The 20,027-nt window shown below is 51.6% G+C and overlaps 1 protein-coding gene and 1 long non-coding RNA gene across 6 annotated transcripts in view; one reads left to right on the top strand and one right to left on the bottom strand.

Moving 5' to 3' along the window:
• Positions 1 to 1,318: 1,318 nt before the first annotated feature.
• The window catches only part of LOC128334164 (uncharacterized), a 45,107-nt gene continuing 26,398 nt past the window's right edge, over positions 1,319 to 20,027 (bottom strand). For 3 of the 4 annotated variants that reach the window (XR_008311205.1, XR_008311200.1, XR_008311201.1), the window contains 2 exons: positions 2,653 to 2,866; positions 1,319 to 2,254 (listed from right to left, as the gene is read on the bottom strand). This is a non-coding gene — a long non-coding RNA (uncharacterized LOC128334164). Of the gene's footprint in view, positions 2,255 to 2,652; positions 2,867 to 5,622; positions 6,333 to 20,027 lie in introns of those variants that run through there. The other variant, XR_008311203.1, reaches the window with a different exon arrangement.
• On the top strand, positions 10,741 to 19,212 carry LOC128334161 (nascent polypeptide-associated complex subunit alpha, muscle-specific form-like). Of its 2 annotated transcripts, none has more exons than XM_053270494.1 (6): positions 10,741 to 11,297; positions 13,161 to 13,844; positions 14,462 to 14,587; positions 14,832 to 16,318; positions 16,628 to 17,871; positions 18,655 to 19,212. In XM_053270494.1, the coding sequence occupies exons 1-4, from the start codon at positions 11,291 to 11,293 to the stop codon at positions 16,313 to 16,315; spliced, it is 2,301 nt and encodes a 766-aa protein (XP_053126469.1). In that variant the 5' UTR covers positions 10,741 to 11,290; the 3' UTR covers positions 16,316 to 16,318; positions 16,628 to 17,871; positions 18,655 to 19,212. The 2 variants fall into 2 exon arrangements, with proteins under 2 accessions (XP_053126469.1, XP_053126468.1); XM_053270493.1 differs by having other exon boundaries at positions 14,829 to 16,318.

Genomic DNA, 20,027 nt, shown 5'->3' with positions numbered 1-20,027 from the left:
ATTGACAGGGTTGCCACTTTTCCGTTATCATACCTTTTCTTTGGACTTTACTTAGAAAGGACATATGGTCAGATCAGATAACTATGATGATAAGATGGTATTTTATTCGTGGATAATAAGTATATAGTAAGTTTGGAGATGCAGACTATTCTTTTGATTTTATACTATTCTTATTTTCTTTTTCCTTACTTTTTACTCTTTGCATTCTGAAAACCAATCCAATCTATTTTACAAAAAAGAGAGAGAGAAAGAAACTGTCATGACCTGGATGGGGTTTTTTCCCCCATTGGGGGGAGAGGTGGAGAGTTCAGGGGATGATGAGCCAGGGTGGGAGGTCCCTACAACCCAGACCTCCGGTGACCAGGCTCTGCCAGGACTCCCACAGCAGGACAACCAGAGCCAGAAGCCCCCACCAAGACCCAAGGATACAGCCCTTCCTTCACTCTCGGACTCGGGCGATTCCCCAGAGGATTGGTCAGCCCCATTCGAGGTCCCCAGCCCCACAAGAACTAGCACTGGGGAAACTGGGCAAGGTCCCTTCAAGCAACGGAGCTATCCCCAGGGGAGAGGAGGGGCCAATCCACTCTATCTGGGCAGCATTCAGAAGCGCTCACCTTATGTTGCTTTAATAACCAGCTCTTCTAGGACCATGTTTGGGGCTAGCCAAGGTCCTGAAGCGTTTGCCCTCGGAGCTGTCCAATGGATAGCACTATAGCAATAGCACTTACATTTATATACCGCTCTATAGCTGGAAGCTCTCTAAGCGATTTACAATGATTTAGCATTTTGCCCCCCAACATTCTGGGTACTCATTTTACCGATCTCGGAAGGATTGAAGGCTGAGTCAGCCTTGAGCCCCTGGTCAGGATCGAACTTGTAACCTTCTGGTTACAGGGCAGCAGTTTTACCACTGCGCCACCAGGGGCTGTTGAGGGGCTACCAGATGCACATTGTCTGTATCTGCTCATGCAACCATCAATAGCAAATTAAATACATCTAAGGAATCCCTGCCATGCCGGAGACCCCGCCTCAGGAGAGAAATTCCCTCCAGAGATGCCAATGGATTGGGGCCTGAGGGGACATTTATACCAATAAGCCAGGAGAGGGTCTGGGCCAGTGGGGTAAAAAGGGGGGCCAGGGAGATCGTGGAGGTTGCTGCGGTGGGTGAGAGCGCAGAAGGGAGAAGATCAAACCCACCCAGTGGAGAAGCCAGGAGAGCTTGAGCAGAGGCAGAGAAGAGGCTGATATCACTCGAAGAGGGTCAAGCAGCCAAGAGAGGAGCTGGGGAAGCGATTCTCCTGGGCTGGGTCCCAGGAGGGGCTACCAGATGCACATTGTCTGTATCTGCTCATGAAACCATCAATAGCAAATGAAATACATCTACATCACCCATTTATTCTACTTACTGGATGTCAATCAGGTGCTTTCTTTTTGGTCCCACTCATTTTTGTCTCTGTCTGCTTGTTCCATCCTCACACTGACTTCACCAAGCTACTGGGTTTTCTCAAATGATTTTGAGCTTCTGTCCCTGAGTGGATAGATGGTGGCCGTAGCAGATGACGTTGAGAAAGATTGGTGCGGAGGTGGGGTGTGTGGAGAGGAAGATGGGGAGAGGGAGAGGTTTGGAGCCTGGTGGAAGGAGCCCACACTTCTCATTACCCCCAGCAAGAGCTGTGGAAACAGACACCATTTCCCAAACCGAATGCTCAGAGTGAACTAAGCTTGCATCCTGTGGCAGGGAGTTCCATACGGTGGGTGCTGTCGCAGAAAAAGTGGTGCTGTCTCACGTGGCCCTCTCACGCGAATCTCAGAAAGCAAAGGAGCATGTCAAAGGGTCAAAGGAGCATGTCAAAGGAGCATGTCAAAGGGGCATGTCAAAGGAGCATGTCAAAGGGTCTCCTCTGAGGAGCGTCATGGGCAAGGAGCCTCATATGGGGGGAGGGGGCAGCATTCCTTAAAGTGCCTTGTCACCAAACTGGTTTTATTTTATTTCATTCTATTTTATTTTATGTTTTTGCATTTATTCACTGCTTCCAGGTGAACCTCCCACAGTGCTTTACAAAAATCTTAGCTACAGAACAATATATCAAGCCACAGGTTGACATCTTCAAGGTTGGTATTCCCTGCCCCACTGCCTCCTTAGGGAACACTGAAAACCCTGATATCCGGAGCTAATTGGCACCTTGCACGGTCAGCAGTTGATCCTTCCTTGTTCTCCACAGTGCTGAAGGGAGAATGAGGCTGTGAGACTTCCCTGGGGGGAAAGGATGGGTTAGACAGGGATCAGGGAACCGGGGTCCCCAGATGTTACACAGGAACATAGGAAGCTGCCATAGATTGAGTCCGACTCTTGGTCCATCTGGTTCAGTGTGGGCTACCCAGATTGGCAAGGGCTTCTCTAAGCTTGCAGGCAGGAATCTCTCTCAGCCCTGTCTTGGAGATGCTGCCAGGGAGAGAACCTTTTTTGGGACTACAACTCCCATCACCCCTAGCCACAATGGCCAAAGTTCCCAAGTTTAGGACGCCCTGAGTTAAAGCATGAAGAGCTGGCCCGCTTTGAAAGAATCATTGTTCAAAGGCACTTCCAGGACTACGAAACACACAACCAACATTCAACATGCAAGCATTTAAAACGGAGCCTAACTGACAAACCTCTCCTTGCAGCTCTCACGTGTCCTAACCGGTGGATTTGCTAAGAGATCCGTGAAATTCTCTCCTGGTTTCAAGGTCCCAAGGAAGGAGACAATGGGGAGGATTCCTTAGCATTTCTCGGCAGAGTGGTTGGTCTGCATCTCTCCCCGGAGCGTGCATCCCCTCTGAAGGTGTTGCAGTGCTGAATCCATGCACACTCCACCCCTTGGGACGCCTAAAAGAGAAGGAGCCCAGCAACGAAGGGCTGCTCTTTATTTATTATTTTCATTTTTATTCCACTTGTTTGCATTTCTAGCCCGCCCTATACCCAAAGGTCTCAGAGTGGGTTACAATAAAACCAATATAAAACATCATTACAATTCACATCATGAATTTTAAAAAACAGTTAAAAAAAAATACAGTGCCTGGGAGGGGAAGAACCACCACATCTCTAGTGAAGGGAAAGGCCAGGCTAATGACAATTCAAAACAGCAGCCATCACATGATAGACAATTACAGAACTTTAAAAGCCGCTGTGAACAAGTCGATTACAAAAACTCGCCTTCTTCTAAGAAAGATGGAGGACGCCCTCGCTTATTGGGGAACCATATTTCCTACACCATTGAGAAGACTTCTCCCCGCTCACCACCCTCCTCATTTCACCTGGGGAGGCACCTGGAGACTTAAACTTGGTTCATACAGGAGCCATTTAATCAGAGGCGTAACTAGGGAAAACGGCGCCCGGGGCAAGCACTGAAATGGTGCCCCCCCGCTGCCCCCCCCACACACATCTGATGATACATCCCACATTACACTTAGGTTTTTCCTCACAACAACCCTGTGAAGTTGGCTTGTATCTCAAACACCAGAATTATGATGCAATGAATAATGAAACATCCTACATTGCACTTAGGTTTTTCCTCACAACAACCCTGTGAAGTTGGCTTGTATCTCAAACACCAGAATTATGATGCAATGAATGATGATACATCCCACATTACACTTAGGTTTTTCCTCACAACAACCCTGTGAGTGACTGTATAGTATAAACAAAAATCAATTAAACTATTACTATAGCTTTCTCATGTAATATCCTGCACCAAGAGGCTCAGGTCAGTTCTAAAATGCTTCAAATGTTCCCTCAGAACATTTCAATAAATTGACCTTATGTTGTGTACATTGAAACCTTACTAATATGAGTTCACATTCCAAAAGAGCAGAAATCACTTGTTTCGATCTCTGCGTTGTTTTGATGAGCAAAGTATTATGCCAAGACCTAGAAGTGAGAGAGAAAGCCTCTGAACAATTAGGGGCTCTTCTTTCCCTACTTCTGCTATGCAATGAGAATAGCTATAAACCAAATGCGGAAAAAGATGCAAAGTAGAAGTATCTTAAACTGTCATTAATAATTGATTAGAGCACTGCTAATGAGAAAAGCACATTACATTACTGTATTTTTCCCCACAGCACCCCTGTAAGGTAGGCTACTATTTATAGGTGGGGATCTAAGGCAAAGAGATACTTGTCTAAGGCTCATGAATGAGGATGTGCCATCTGGATTAGACCATGTTTCTCAAACTCACAGGGCTTTCTTTACCTCAGTGGCACTTACATTTATTTAGGAACCAGTAAAAAAAACTTTTATGATGATATGCTACATCTGCCTCAGTGCAGTTAATCCTTCTTTTAGTACCTAATCTGGAATTCAATGTGTTTATGGGTTTTAAATATATATATTATTCAATTGCACCAATCCTGTACAATTTCATATTTTATTGTAACTGTAAATCATTGGATTATCTTTATAGGTTCATTTTTATATTTCTTATATAATGAATTGTGTCTTGCTTGATCCACCACCTAGCACTAAGCTGAAATACTTGGATCTAAATTTATTTAGTCCAGTTGGCATAACAGGAATATTCCAGATTAAAACCAGGCACTATACCTTAACTACAGAGTGAGCCAGGCTTCTTGTCTCATTTTAGTTAATACTCTTACTTAAAAAACACTGACTGACTGACTGACTGACTGAAAAAAATAATAATTCTATCTCTGACTTAAGACCTTGTCTTATCTAAATGAAAGGGTAACAGGAAAAATATTGAAACAGAAATAGTTAATCTCCCTCATCTATACATGTCATGTTCAATAAGGAATCTATGAGTCCTCTTAAAGCTCTCCTACCTATCTTGTCATATCTGAAAATATAACTGTACATCCTCTTTTTTTTTTTTAAAGAATCCAGCACTGCATATTTGTACCCATCATTTCCCCTCCTTTCTATTACCAGAATATGGTATTTTGATTCACAGGGGAAGTTGTCAGAGCAAAACACAAGACATGAACTCTAGCACTTTTTAATTTTATTTTAATTTTTGGTCTGTTGTTTTAATCACACTGGTTTTTTTCTTCAGGGTTAAAAAAAAAGTTAGAAGTCTATTATTTACAATTTATAAAACAACCCTCTGTTGGGTCCCATTTCCACCCATTTCATGCAGCCCCTTGATTTCACTGAACACAAACAACAGCCCCTGGAAAAGTTTCTAGATGCATATCTCTAGGGAAATCAGGAGAGCTCCTTCTAAAGAACAAACATTATAATCAGGAAAATCCAAAACTTACCTTTCCAAAAGGACAGGAACAAGGATGCCCAAGAAATAGCATCATCAAACTTCTTTCAGCTGCCTGCATACAAGGCTGAGAGGCAGGCAGGCAGGCAGGCAGGAAGGAAGTGGCTGGGCGTGGCAGAACGGGAATCGGGGGTTTTCTTATGGGAGGGTACTTTTACAATCAGTTGGAGGGTTTCTAGATTGTTTTGCCAATATGCTGTATTTAAATATAATGTATACTATGGTAAAAGAACCCATCCCTTACACGAATGTCACAAAATCAGTGTGTTTTTCTACTGCACTCGGACCATTCCAACATATACGCTTGGTGCAGTTGATAATGGGAAGACGTCCTGCAATTTTGAGTAGGGGTATGTACCTGTAGTTTCATTATGACAGAAGTCGTGCTGGGTTATATCTTCAGCAAGGAGGGACAGGGACGGGAGGCCGAGACTGCCTGGAAACCCTCCTGTAGCGCTGTGTGGATGGAAGCACATTGCTCTGCCTTTCACTCTACCACCACAGCACGTGCTCCGGCATAAAAGGCGCTGAAAGGCGACTCCGGCTCCTCCTCCCCTGCCTCGGCTGCTCCATGGGTTACGCTCCGGCTTTCTGCTTCAGCTCACACCCATCCGGCTGGCTGGGCCTGGTGGTCGTGACTCTGCTCCATACCTTCCATGCTGACGAGGGAGGGAGGGAGAAGGAGCCCCAGGAGGAGCAGCAGGCGCGCTGCGCCCCTGAGTCCCGCAGACTGAGCCATCAGTCACTTGCAGCAGAATCACTTGGGGGAGGCGGGGGAGCAAGCATGCCGATGATGGGCTCCGTTCTGGCAGAGGCGTAACTAGGGAAAACGGCGCCCGGGGCAAGCACTGAAATGGCGCCCCCCCCGCGCCCCCCCAACATACTACATTAGGTTTTTCCTCACAAGCGCCCGCCGTCACCAAGCCAGGCCACTGACTGGCCGCCAGGCGCCAGCAAAGCAATGGGGGGGGCACGGGCGGCGCGGAAGGGACCGCTCGTGAGGGAGGGGGCGCTGATGCGCTCCCTTGACTGCTGCAGCGCTGCTGCACTGAGCAGGAAACATTTGTATTAACAAAAAAAATTAAAAAAATTTTAAAAAAATATTTTTTTGTCATGGTGGCGCCCCCCACGTGACCAGAAAAGATGGTGCCCGGGGCACGTGCCCCCCTGCCCCTCCTATAGTTACGCCTCTGCGTTCTGGCCATTTGAATGTCTACTGCAGACAGTGCAAACCTATTTGGGACTTGGAAGCCGCTTGTATTGTGCACACGCCACACAATCTTTCCCCCTCGAGATTGCCTTAAGCTTTACTCGCGCGACGGGCTTAGCAACTCCCAAGACCCGCATTCCTTTTTGTCTGCTGATGTCATTGGCGTTTCCCGGGTAATGAGCCGTGATGTCATAGGAGGGGGGAGCGCGAGCACGCGCATGGAGGCGTTGAGACTTTTGCAAGCGCCTGGGCGCAGTTGCTCTGGGAACCTAAGCTTGTGCTAAAAGCAGGTTGGCTGGAAGCCCCCGCTCCCACCGGTCTCAAATCCAAACAGGGAGGGAACCCTGGGGTTACGGGGTCCTGCTGGTCGCCATTTTCTCTCCTGCCCAATGCTGGCCCACAGAGCCCAATAACGCCGTGGCTTGAAAACCTCTCACTCCCCGTTTGCTTTCTTCTCGTCCCTCTCCCCGTCTTGTGTGTCTACCGCACCCCAAAGCTTCTCGGACTGAATAAAGGTTGACTCGCTCCCCGCTCCCCCCACACCTTTGTCCCGATTCTATGCCCCAAAGAGCAAGGGGCGCTGGCTGCCCCATGGCCCGTTCCCGACGCCAAAGGCGAGCTCCAAGTAACTTCAATATTTTGCACACCGGAAAGATCCGCTGCCGCCACCCTGTCTCTCTCCCCACTTCACCTAGCGCCTCGCGTCCCTCCTTGCCCCCACCCTCCCGTGTTCCCACCTCTCTACTCCTTCACACAAGCCGCGTTTCCCTTCCTTGCCCGATCCCCTCCCAGTCACGCTCTCTCCTCCCGCTCGCCACCCGCCCGCCCCCCGCGCTCGATGCGAGGACAGCGAGAGTGCTGCAGCCTGCGGGCGCGGAAGGGACAGCTCGTGGGAGGGGGCGCCGACGCGCTCCCTTGCCCGAGAAATTTGTATTTAAAAAAAAATTTTTTTTAAATCTTTTGGGGATCGGCAGGGGTCATGGCGGCGCCCCCCCACGTGACCCACAAAGATGGCGCCTGGGGCACGTGCCCCCCCTGCCCCCCCTATCGTTACGCCTCTGCATTTAATGGAGGGCTTCAAAGGCGGAAACAATCAGCAGCTGGAAGTGAGCCTGGAAAGGCCGTGACAGCCAGCTCTGACCTTTTACGATCAGAGTTATGGGATCCCCCTTCGGGGAGCGTTAAGATGGGCAGTTTGGCTCTCCGTCGCCCCACTCCCTCCTCCACCCCCCGAGCTCTGGTAGTTGAAAGCCAAGTCTTTTCTCTCCTTGAAGCCTTAACTTCAAATCTCCAAGGGCAGAGACAGGACTCAAGGTCCGGCAGTCTGCTCAGCCTCAGAGGCACTGCTGCTTTCCCTGTTTCATCTGTTCCCTCTAAAGAGAGAGAGGGTTGGACTTGGACCTGGGAGAGCCGAGTTCGAATCCTGCTTCAGCCATGGAATTCACCAGGAGACTCTGGACAGGTCACCTATCTCTCAGCGGAGTCTACCTCACTCACGGACTTGTTGTGGGGAGGAACAGAACCATGGACACTGCTCTGGACTCCTGGGAAGGACGAGCAGGATATCAATGTCAATCAACAAATGAAGGCAATGGGCAAGGTCCAACGAGAAGGCCAGATCAAGCCCAGCTTACACTCTCTCTGCACAATTCCTGTTCGGAAGTGACAAGCTGACCAGGTATCAGAGCAAAGGAGAAAGGAAGAGGTGCGTCCATGCAGACTGCCCATTCTGAAGCGATTCCTGGAGATTCCCCACCATGGGACATTCTTGTCCAATATTTTTCACCACATCAAGCCATTAAAACCTCCAAGGTTGCGTTCCACAGTCACCGAATCATTGATGCTGATTCCGGCTCCATCCTGGAGCGTTGGCAACCCCAGCACCCAGCAAGGAGCATAAGATTTAGCTGGGGGAGAGTAACTGGCCCTATCCACCCCCAGCACAGCACCTCCAGTGACTCTTGCTGGTGTCTATCTTGTGTGTGTGTGTGTGTGTGTGTTTTATTATTGTGATCCATTTGGGGACAGGGATCCATCCTGTTGATTTATTATTTCTCTGTGTAAAGTGCTCTGAGCCATTTTTGGAAGGGCGGTGTAGAAATCGAACGAATGAATGAATAAGAGAGGGATGGAAGAAAGGATTCCCAAGCATAAAACTAAGCACCTTTTTAAACACTGCGTTCAAATCCCAGATGTCGTTCGACTACAATACCCATCACCCTCAGCCAGAATAGCTTCAGCCAAGGTTGAGAACCCCCAGATTAGATGAGGAATTGGAACGTCTGACCGGGCCGGATGCTTCTCGACTTCACTCACTCTAACCCATTAACAGGTGGCTGAAAAGTCCTTGCCAGTGGACTGTGCAGGAGCAGAATTTCACCCCATTTTCTCTTCCGCACCCCACTACCTTTGATTTGCCACGACCAAGAATATCTGCCGCAAAACAAACTAGACTCAGTCTTCAGGTTTTCATCTTCTATCATAAGCAGAAGTGCAGAAACCACCTGTCTTTATACACACATTTTTATGATGAATTAAAATGGATCATGAATGACCACAGGTATGAATTGTTTTTGAAATACAAACTGCAGTTGTACAAGGGGGTGCGGGTGGGGAAACCCTATAAATGTGCAGACTCGACACAGGGGCGTAGCAAGGGCCCCAGGACAAAAGGTAAAGATGGGCCCCCTCCCCATCTTCTTCTTCAGAGAGGGGGGAGGGAGGGAGCAGTTGCTCAGCAGCCCGGAGGGGGGGGCGGGGGGGGCTCCCTGATGAAACCAGGGACATTTTTCACCTCCTGTTCCCTGTTAGTGATGCCCCTGACTCCACATAAATATCAATCAATCAATCAATCAATCAATCTTGATTATGATCATAGACCAGTACAAAGTATAAGGCGATTTACAAGTATGGTTAGAGGTGTGGCACAGCAGGGAAACGCTTGACTGACAAGCAGAAGGTTGCCGGTTCGAATCCCCACTGGTACTATATCAGACAGCAGCCATCTAGGAAGATGCTGAAAGGCATCATCTCAGACTGCGTGGGAGGAGGCAATGGTCAGCCCCTCCTGTATTCTACCAAAGTGATAGAAATGCAACAGCAGATACTAGGTGATGAAGCGATAAAACTGTAGAAGTATAAAGATCATAAAAGCTATTATATTAATAAAACAGTCACTGCATAGTCACAAAGCTGTTAGGCTGGTGGAGCACATGTCTTTCATGAGGCTGAATATTACATGGTCACTAAATATTGATCTGTATCCCAAAGAAAGACTTGTGTTCTCTTCACTCTGGTGGGAAATAAGGTGGTGAAGAGCTCTTCATTCTTGTCCTCTACAATTACAATCCATTTAGCCACATGGTTTCCCCTGCCTCATTGGGGGGAGCCCCCGGATTGATCCACCCGGATTGACGTGGATTTCAAATGTGCTTTTTACTCTAGATTTTACTCCGGATTTTACTCTGGATCCAATCACATGGGAGGGTAGAGAAGGAGGGTATACAAATCTGTCCAATCAATCAATCAATAATGCAAATTAGTTGTCTGTAATCTGCAAAATCTGCAAATCAGGCCACCTGGATTTGGGAAGCTTGAATATGGTAACCCTAAGTGGTACAGTCCTTCAGTTCCACACTGCCAAGATCAGAAGGGAATCAACAAAGGAAGCAGCGCAGACAAAAGTGGGGTATTTTCTGGCTAAAGTGACTACAGCAGTCAACGACTTCTGTTTGAGAGAGTTAGCTAGGTCACATGATCCCCACCTGTGTAGGTGGAGCACCCAGCCAAGGTAAGAGAGCCAGGTGCACTCCTGAACCAGGGTTGTGTGAATTCCAAAAGCTAGGTAGGAGAAGAGGGGAGTGGTCAGATCTAGCTGTAGAATCTCTTGGGCGCAAGTGGCTTCATGAGTGTTTGACCCACCTAACAGCAAGCCAGTTGGTGGGGGCTAGAGACAGGGTCTTCTCGGTCTTCTCAGTGGTCTTCTCGGTTGTGGCCCCTCGGTTTGGAATGCCCTCCTGGAAGAGCTTTGCCATGCTCACTCCCTCAGTGTTTTAAAAACAACAACCACGATAACATATCTTTTAAAAGATGCTTTTTAATGTCTTATCTGCTGCTTATAGCTTGGTAGGTCCTTTAATTTTTTAGTTCTTAGTTTTAGGCGGTTTATTAATAACTTTTAATGTGAAACTTTAAAAATTTGTCATTTTAAATATGGTTTTAGCTTGATCTTTTCACTTCTTCAATTTTATTAATCTTTGACTTTAGATTATATCTATTTTACTAACTGAGCCACCCCAAGCAGAAGTGTACTGGAGGGGTAGGGCACAAATATAATTGATTGATTGATGCCAAAGAGGAAAGCTGAGAGGATGGCTGGACTTCCATTCAAGCCCCAAAGAGACTTCCAGTGGCCAAACAGACTTGAAATGGACTCTGCGGAACTTGGGTCTGGTCTCCCCTTCTGAACGTCTAAGTGAAGAAGATGGATGGTTTGATGGATGGCTTGATATCGGTAGAGAGCCTGTGTGAAGATGGCCATGACATCATCTTGCATCATCACGACCCGCTTCCGACATTCTTCTGCCCCCCCCCCACCAGCTGCAGGTCGCCATAGGGACCGCGATAAACAATGACGCATCATCGGGCTTCAGTTGCCCACTCCCTAACCGACTTTCCAGCGGTTTAGGAGTACGGACAGCAGGCTCCTCTCACTGGAGAGATTGCCTGGTCTGCTCTCGCCAGAGAGAACATCTTCTTGTCCTTCTTGTTGTTGTTTTAGTTGTCCAGTGGACTTCTTTAGACGTTGACAGTCATCATGGCAGGTAGGAAATGGTGCCATCCAGGAGGAAAAAGAAAGGGAAGGTTGTGAGTTGGTGTCCATTCCTGGAGACCACAAAGCCATGTGGTTTTCTTGGTAGAATAAAGGAGGGACTCGGTGGCAATTCATTTGGATGGATTGTGCCCCGTGTCTGCTCTTGGGTCACATTTCCCTTGCTTTCCTTTATCTGACTTTATACCACACCTTCCCTTTCCAGTTTGTTCTACCTTCTGTCCAAAGAGGTTATCCCCTTCCCCCAGCCTTCTTATATAGTTCATTCTTATCTGGAATCATCGATGGCCCCTTCCAAAGTCTTACAGGCACGAGGCAAGGAAGTCAACAATCTAGATTTTGCCAGTAGGGGTGACCATGCATAACAGAGGAGGTAGGGGGCAGTCTTTCCTCAAACAGGGATGCCCAGATGTTGTTCACTGCAACTCCCAGCATCCCCAGCTGCAATGGCTTTCGGCTAGGGATTCTGGGCATTGTAGTCAACAACATCTGGGAATCCCTGTTTGAGGGAGGGAGGCTACAGCAAGGCCTGTTTGAAGTACTCCATTTCCATTCAGAAAGAGGAGCAGAGTGCCCTCTAACTCTAACAGGGAGGGGGCTCTTTCTGCTGAAAAGACCCACAAAATCAGTCCCTGCTTGAGTGACTGCAGGCTTTTCAAAGAGCTTCTTACAATGGCCCCACAGGAAAACATCTGCCATGGTGCTTATGTGACATATGAAGGGCACAGAAGGGGTGAATCTCCAAGGCTTAATGGAGAAAGTGGACCTAGAACTAGAATCAGAAAGGTGGGGTGGGGGAGAAACTGGGGTAAGGGTTAATTCATGATGCAATAATTCATGCAGGACAGAAAGGACATCAGGGTTGAAAAAGGAAGATGAAAATTATTCAGAGTCATTAGTGAATGAATTACGTTTCTTGTCAGTCCTAATCAGAATCCTAATGAAGGGGAATGTAATAGGGGTGTGTTTGAACTAGTGTCCAGGACGGTGCTGAGTATCCAAAAGAATCGACTCCTGCTTGGGAGAGGCTTTCCATAGGCAGAATGGGTGCAAAGGGGTTCTTTCACTGGTTCTGCTTAATTTCCTCCCCGGTTCGCCTGGGAGGGCCTCTTTCCTCCCAGGGCTGCCCCTTCAGCTCAGGCTAACTGCCTCTCACTCTGGAATCCGATTCGAACCACAACATTCTCTGGCCTCCTGGAACCAAGAGTGCTCAGAGGGGAGCAGATTTCTCTGTGCTCTGCATCCCCCAGGTCCCAGGCAAAGTTCTTAGCATCTTCGCTTAAAGCAGGCCTGCTCAGCTTTGGCTCCCCAGCTCTTTTTGGACTACAACCCCCATAATCCCCAGCCAGCCACAGCGGCCAACAGCCAGGGATGATGGGAGCTGTAGGCCTACATCGACAGGAGGGCCAATGTTGAGCAGTTGGGGGAACCCCAGACCTTGGAGAGCGACTCTTTGCTGTTGCAGACCATAGCAGGGGAGAGACAAGTGCCCTGACTGTGGCAGCTGCATGCACATCATCCACCTAATCTGGCCTGCTCAAACTCAATGAGATGCAGGAGCCCCTCTGGAAGTCCTCCAGGACTAAGAGGCGGAGCGGGGCATGAGTGCCGCTAGTTCTCCACATCAGGGTTATTGGGCTTCCTCACCTGAAGAGTGGGACAATACTCCGAGCGTCCCAGCAGGGAGGTGGGTGCCTCCTTCCAAGTGACTGAAGCCATGGGTTCAGAGGGAGGCCTCGGGGCAATTGGGTAGTTGCCTCTTCCCTTCCCATCAGCAAGGCATCAGTTGGGCCTCCTTTGCAGGGCTGTTGTAGGAATGACAGAAATCAAGGTGCCCCCTTCCTTTTTCTTACAGATGAGTCGACTGAAAAGAGGCCGTCTGCTGGCTCTGCCTGTACGAGCGCGAGCTCGGCCGGGGAAGGAGGCGGTTCGCCCAGCAGCTTCCTCGAGACACCGACGGCGACCATTGGTTCCACCTCCATGTGGTCCTCGGTCTCTGACCTCTCCCTTCAATCCATCGAAGGGAGGGACAGCAGGGACCACAGAGACCCAGCAGAGGGAGATCTGCGGAAGCCACAACGGGAGCACCAGCGGCCTGGCTCGCCGGCGGCATCCCCCTACCATCTCCCCGGACCCTTCTTTGGGCCGCTGGCCCCCAGCCGTCCCACTGCGGGCCCCATGGCCCCATTCTTTGGCCATCCATCCTTTGGCCAGCTGCGACCTCCAGAGCCGGAAGAGTTCCCACCATTCTTGCATAGGGTGAGGGAGGCTCCTGGCTACAGACATGCCACGCTTGCCCCCATCCCTCCTGCGGAGACAACATCTCTGGCCCAGCTTGCCCCCATCCCTCCTGCTGCAAGAACATCTCTGGCCCAGCCGGCCAGGGCGGACCCGGCGCGCAAGAGGAATCTGGTCCTGCTGGCCCACCGGCTGCAATCAGAAGGCAGCAGCACCACCGCTGCCGCTGGGGGGTTCCGCCCAGCCCCACCGGATCAGCCCAGGAGCGGCAAGCCGACGGACATTCGCCGTGCGTCCAGAGGTGAGTGCTGATGCTGGGAAAGGGGCGTCCTGCCGCCTAGGGCTCCCTGTGTCCTTCCCACGTGTCAGGCGCCATCCTTCTCCTGAGGCCATGGTCTTCGCAATAGATTCTTCGGAGCCCTGATCTTCTCCAGCGAGGAAGAAGATCAAGAAGCATTCCCCGGCTCTTTGCCAAGAGGGCCAACAATTCTCCCCATAGACAGCTCTCTCACCACTGCCCCTCATCCCTGTAGCCATGGGGCTGCATTTCTAGAGTACACCATCTGCTCCCACTCCACACAGGGGGGCACCTTTCCAGGCCTGGCCATAGGAACAGAGCATGCATTCTGAAACACAGCCCAGAGTTTTGGGAAATGTGCAAGAGCTGATCACTGGATGACTCAATGTCTGCCCTGATGTGCAGTGTTTGAAAGCTGTCTTCGGATGAGAATTCCTGCTGCCCTCACCCCTTAACCCACCCATCCGTGACTGCTCGAGCCCCCTAAGGAGTCAGCCCTGCCACCTTCCCACGCCCTCCCTCAGGACTGACATCCACCACCTCCCCTTACCACACGGCAGGGCTGGCTCTGGATCAGATCCTGACCCATCCCCTGGTCATCCTCCGTCCTTCTCTTTCAGTCTTGATTCCTGCCACTGAGCAGACACTGGCCATCCAAATCAAGGAGCCTGCAACTCAGAAGGCAGAAGGCTTCAGCACCGGTGCTGCACGAAGAATGAAGATCCCAGAGTTGGGACCACACAGAGGTGGGTGTGCACCATTGTGGGGGAAGGACAGTCCCGTGACTGGCCCCACCAGCCCTTCGAGAACCTTGTGCTTGAACAAGAGTTGAAGAGTGGAGGTCTGATGTGGGTTGGGGGGGAATGCCACTCCCTCAGCATCTGTGCCTTGGGATGGGGGAAAGCTGCCCACAAAGAATGAGCCAGATGAAGTTACAGACTTGCTCTGTCTTTCCCCAAAAAACTGACTTCTCTTCTTCCTTTCTAGCAGGGACCCAGGAGCGCCACCCACCATCTCCTCCGCAGCTGCAGGGCCGAGGCCTGGCCAAGGGAGGAACAGCCCCGCCCACTGGGGGGATCCAGCTTCCAAATCGGAAGAAGCTCCTTGTTCAGAAGCAGGAGTTGCTTCCGGAATTCCTCTTCCCGCCTCCTCCACCAGAGCCCACCAAAGTGCTCGCCAAGGGAACGGCTTCCCACCTGGTAGCCCCAGGAGACAAGGGCACCCAATGCGCCAAGCCAAGGGTGCAGCTCTTTGACTTTTTGCCGCCCATCTCCTTGGCGCCCAAAAAGACCAAGGACCGTACATATGGGGAGTTGGTGGGCAGGAAACTCCCAGCAGAGAACAATGGAAAGAGGGCAAGGGCAGCAGGGGCAGAGAGCGTGCCAGCACCCAAGGTGCCACGGGGAAGCCCAAAGGCTGAGGGGGAGGCGAGATCTGGAGAGACGGCCAAAGCACCCCTGGAGCAGAAGGAAGGGAGAACCGCACAGAAGATCCCCACTTGCCATCTGGAGCTGGCCGTCCAACCCCATCAGCCCACCAAACCAGCAGGTAGCATGCCAGGCCAGAAGCTGCTGAGAATGCCTCAGGTCCTGCCAGGAAGGGGGAAAGCACGGCTGCTACCACCTGAAGCCGAAGCTGGGGACACCAAGAGGCAGAAAGTGGGGGCAGAGTCCAGGGGATCCGCCCAGGCTGTGCCCCCGACTCCGAGGAGCAGCCTGGCCAGAATGATGCGGGACTCCGTGCAGGTGTTCCATGCCCTGGGCCCCCCAGCAAAATCCAAGAGTGCAGAGGGACATCCCGGGCAGAGCGTGCCCCAAAAGACACCAGCGATGTCCATGGGAAGGCCACCATCGGGAAGCACAGCCGAGCCACCACCAAGGCCTTTGGCAGCCCTGCCAAGCAGACCAGCGGGGAAGGCACCGCCCAGCTCCATGGCCAGGCCAGCAGCCATGCCGATGGCCAACCTCCCCCCTAGCTCCCTGGCCCACCCACAATCAACGCCAGTGTGGAGGCCGCCGGGATCCCGTCCCTTCATGCTCCGGCCCTCCTCCCTGGCGCAGGCAAATAGCTTGCGGATGCACGGTCTTGCTGGGAGGACCTTTGGCCAGCCCCCGCCGGCCCCTCAACCACAGCCACAGCCTTGGGGTCCCACACCAACCCACCGACCCGTCCTCCCTGCCCACCAAGCCTCCACGGAGCATCCGGTCCTTCCACCTGGTCCCCAGCGCACGACAGCAGAGCAGGAGTTTAAGGGGGACACGTTCATCCCTTGGAGGACGCCCCCGGCCCACCTGGAAGTCTCCCGGCCCATGACGGAGGAGCAACGGCCCGTCCGGGAGCTGATGCGGCGGCGGGCTCAAAGAGCGAGGGAAGAGGCGGCTCAGTGGACATCAGCCGGCCGGAGGCAGTATTTCGTGGAGCGGGAGGAGGAAATGGACATCTCCCTTCAGTATGGCTACCCCTGGCGCCACTGAGAGGCAAGTCTCGTCTCTCGCTGGGTGTCCTCCTAAGCAGCAGGACTGGAGACGGCCTGCTGGGGAGAACTCTGACGGGCCCGTCTTCACCCTGTATATTACAGCTTCCCCCCTCCCATATGATCGCAAGTTATATCACTTCATTTTTAAAATCGGTAAATCTTAACATTTTACGTGTTGTCTTCTGGTGTTGATAATTTTAAAATGATGTTGTTTTAACATTAGTACAGATTGGGTTGAGGTATAGAGGTTAAGGCTAGAGTTCTGCATCTTCATTGATCAGAATATTTCTTTCTTTTGTATTTTGCTTAGGTCCTTTTGCGAAGAGCCAGACAAGCTGCCCCCAAGAAAGAGAAGCAAGCCACACGGGATGCCCCTCCCCTTGGCCTCCTGCGGAGGGGAGGGAGTTTGTCCCAGCCACGCTCCGCAGGAGGCCCCAAAGGGACCTGATTGGCCCGTTCAGTTTTGCGGCCGGGGCTTGGGCCCTTGCTGGGTTCCCCCCCCCCCCCAGCTCTTCAGTTTGGGCTGAGCATCCCTGGAGGAAGGAGCTCTTCCATAGACCTTTTTCTTGGCCTGAACCGGAGCGGGCGGGGGGCGGGGTGTGCCCGAGGATGGGAAGAGTGGTATATTTTGGTGGGTAGCATCGACCTGCCGAGCGGCGGCTTCCCCGGACATCGGCGGTCATTTTAGCGGCCTGAGGGGGCATCGGCCTGCGGCTGGAGTGCGGCGGCATCGGCCCCGGGGCGGCATCTTCGGGGCTTGGGGCCTTTGGTTTGTCCGGGTTGGGCCTTCCTGGCCTGGGGCGTATTGGGCAGCCTAACTGGGCGGGACTGGTGGTTGCTCTGATTGGTGGCACCTATTTGGGGCCCTGCCGCTCCCTGCGTTTGGGTGGGGGTGTTGGTTGGCCTTGGGGTTACTGGCATTTTTTGTGACCTTCTTCTCTTCCGTTGGCTTCTTTGGGGGGTCGGAGTGGGGGTCTCTCAGGAGGGCAGCGAGTGGCTCTCTGGGCGCTCTTCTCTCCACGCCCGTCGTGTTCTTTTGCCCGTGGGGTTTTCGGGGTTGTTTTTGGTGGCATTGGGGGTTGGTGATTCTGGGCCCCTGCAATTCGCCCACATGCCTAGGAAAGCCAAGGAGAAAACCGGTGGTCAGCCTATCAGGGGGCCAAGCGGCCTGCACCTCCAGCTTCTTCCTCTGATGAGGATGATGGGGAGATGGTTCTAATTAGGGGCCTGATCAACAGAATGGAAGCTCTGGAGAAGGCCAAGGCTTCCATTCTGTTGGAAGCAAGGGGGCTGGCCCGTCTGGAGCGCCGAAGGAAGTTCCTCGACGCACGCGTGGTGCTGCTGGAACACAGTTACGAAAATCTCTCTCTGACAGGTTAGGAGCTCTTGAAAAGGGCGAGGGCCCGCCCGGCCCAGTGCTGCCTGCAGAGCCGGCTGATCCTGTGTTGCCAGTGCCTGGCGTTCCTGTTCCTGCGATGCCTTCTCCTGCGGTTCCGGAATCCCCGCTGCCATTGGATCAACCCCCTGTGGATCCATCTTTGCCTCCGTCCCCGGGTGAGCCTATTGCACCGACGCCACCCGGCGGCACCGGCCAGTGGCCCTCTGGACCCTGGCCGATGCCTGCCATGGGTGGATGGGGACCTGCCCCATTTGGGGCACCTTACACACAGCCTTGGGGCATGGGTCCTCCGTTGGGTTTTCCGGTGATCACTGCAGGGCTCCAAGGGGCGGCAGAGCAGGTGTGGCTGGGTAACAGGCCGGCTTTGGCCCCTGGAGGGGGCGGCACTGCAACTCCGCCGACAGCAATCTCAGGTGCAGGGGGGACCTCTGGGTTTTACCCCATGGGAATTTTGCCTTCCCCCCATGGTGCTATGGGTCTGCCCTTGGGTGACCATCTGCTCCCGGCTACCCGGGAGAAGATCCTCAAGGGCGAATATGTGGCTATATTTAGCCTTTTCTTTCGGGAACCGGCAGTCAAGCATAAGGAGGGAGAGTCGTGTAAGGAGCATGAAGCCGCGAAACGCAAGCCTTGCGGCGTTACCTGGATCTTGGGCCCTTTCCGGAGGGCTGCCTTTTTGTGCACGAGGACAAGGCAAACCCCTCACCCAGTATCAGTTCCTGGCAGTTACACAAAGGGCCTTGACTTTGGCCGGGGTTCCCTTGGAGGGACTTACACTGCACTCCTTACGGATTGGGGCTGCCACCACGGCTGCTCGCATGGGGCTGAGAGAGGACGTCGTTCAAAGGAGAGGGCGATGGAAGTCCTCGGTGGTGTGGCGCTACGTGTGCTGAATGGAAGGTGGCAGTGCCCACTCTGACCTTTTGTTTTCTTGGCAGGTGCTGGCGGATCGGCGGCTCCTGTTCGGGTCCTGGTTTGCGGCCATTCGTCGGTCTTTGGGGCCTTCAAGAGGGCCAGCTCCTCCCATTGGGGCGCCCAGTTGGGTTTTGGGAAGCGTGCTTCCGTTTCTTGGTTGGGTAGGAGGGGCATGTTATGGAGCCAGTTGCTCCCTGCCATTTGGGATGATTGAGCTAGGTTCCCTGGGCCTGATGTCATTGTGGTTCGCTTGGGGGGAAATGATTTGGGCGGGCGGGCTGGTCTCTCTCTTATTATTATTACTATTTCCCTGCCCCAGCTCTTCCGTTTGGGCCGAGCATCCCCCTCCCTCCCTTCCCTGGAGCAGAGCGGGTCTAGTGACTGGTCGCCCTTCTGGGGCCGAGTAGGAATTTTTGGCTCTCAACGCATTGGCCACTGTTGGGAGTTTTTTCGCCTACTCCGTTCTGCGTTGGGGGTTTGAGTTAGAATTAGGCTGGTCACATGGTTATTATGGGTTATTAAGGGTTATTATCGGTTATTATTGTTATTGGTGAATAAAGTTGTGGCCCTTTTCACCCAAACTATGTCTCTGTGTCTTTGGGGGGCTGGGGACAAGCCACGTTGCTCTGCAGCTGCCAGGGTCCTGGCCTCTGGATGGAGCTCTCCTTTTCAGTTCATTGGATAGCACCAGTTAGCACTCATCCCTATGGATGAGGCCATCAGTGATTAACTAGCCAACTAATTGGATTGGCTTCTAAACAAAGCTCTTGTACATTTGTGGTAGTCTTTTTTTAATTCTTAAATTCAATTGACCAGAGAAAAACTGCATTTAATTTCAGATTACTTTACTCCACTGCTTCCCTTTATCTACTCCCCCCACCCCCCGCCCTCAGTTTGCCTTGAAGCAATCATTCAAAACTTTTTGGTAGAAAATATGCTGGACACCCACACGATATAGAAGCCAGAGAGATTCAGGTTAAATTTGATGCTCAGAATTGACAGGGTTGCCACTTTTCCGTTATCATACCTTTTCTTTGGACTTTACTTAGAAAGGACATATGGTCAGATCAGATAACTATGATGATAAGATGGTATTTTATTCGTGGATAATAAGTATATAGTAAGTTTGGAGATGCAGACTATTCTTTTGATTTTATACTATTCTTATTTTCTTTTTCCTTACTTTTTACTCTTTGCATTCTGAAAACCAATCCAATCTATTTTACAAAAAAGAGAGAGAGAAAGAAACTGTCATGACCTGGATGGGGTTTTTTCCCCCATTGGGGGGAGAGGTGGAGAGTTCAGGGGATGATGAGCCAGGGTGGGAGGTCCCTACAACCCAGACCTCCGGTGACCAGGCTCTGCCAGGACTCCCACAGCAGGACAACCAGAGCCA

The sequence above is a fragment of the Hemicordylus capensis genome, chromosome 9 (genome assembly GCF_027244095.1).
Source record: "Hemicordylus capensis ecotype Gifberg chromosome 9, rHemCap1.1.pri, whole genome shotgun sequence".
Taxonomy (NCBI): Eukaryota; Metazoa; Chordata; class Lepidosauria; order Squamata; family Cordylidae; genus Hemicordylus; species Hemicordylus capensis.
The sequence above is the reverse complement of the archived record's forward strand: the minus strand, read 5'-3'. Positions and strand labels throughout refer to the sequence as shown.

Excerpts from the sequence above, each read along its gene's own strand:
- LOC128334161 (XM_053270493.1), top strand. Across the intron at positions 13,845-14,461 it reads CATTCGCCGTGCGTCCAGAG|TCTTGATTCCTGCCACTGAG; the intron begins GTGAGTGCTGAT and ends CTTCTCTTTCAG. Across the intron at positions 14,588-14,828 it reads AGAGTTGGGACCACACAGAG|CAGGGACCCAGGAGCGCCAC; the intron begins GTGGGTGTGCAC and ends CTTCCTTTCTAG.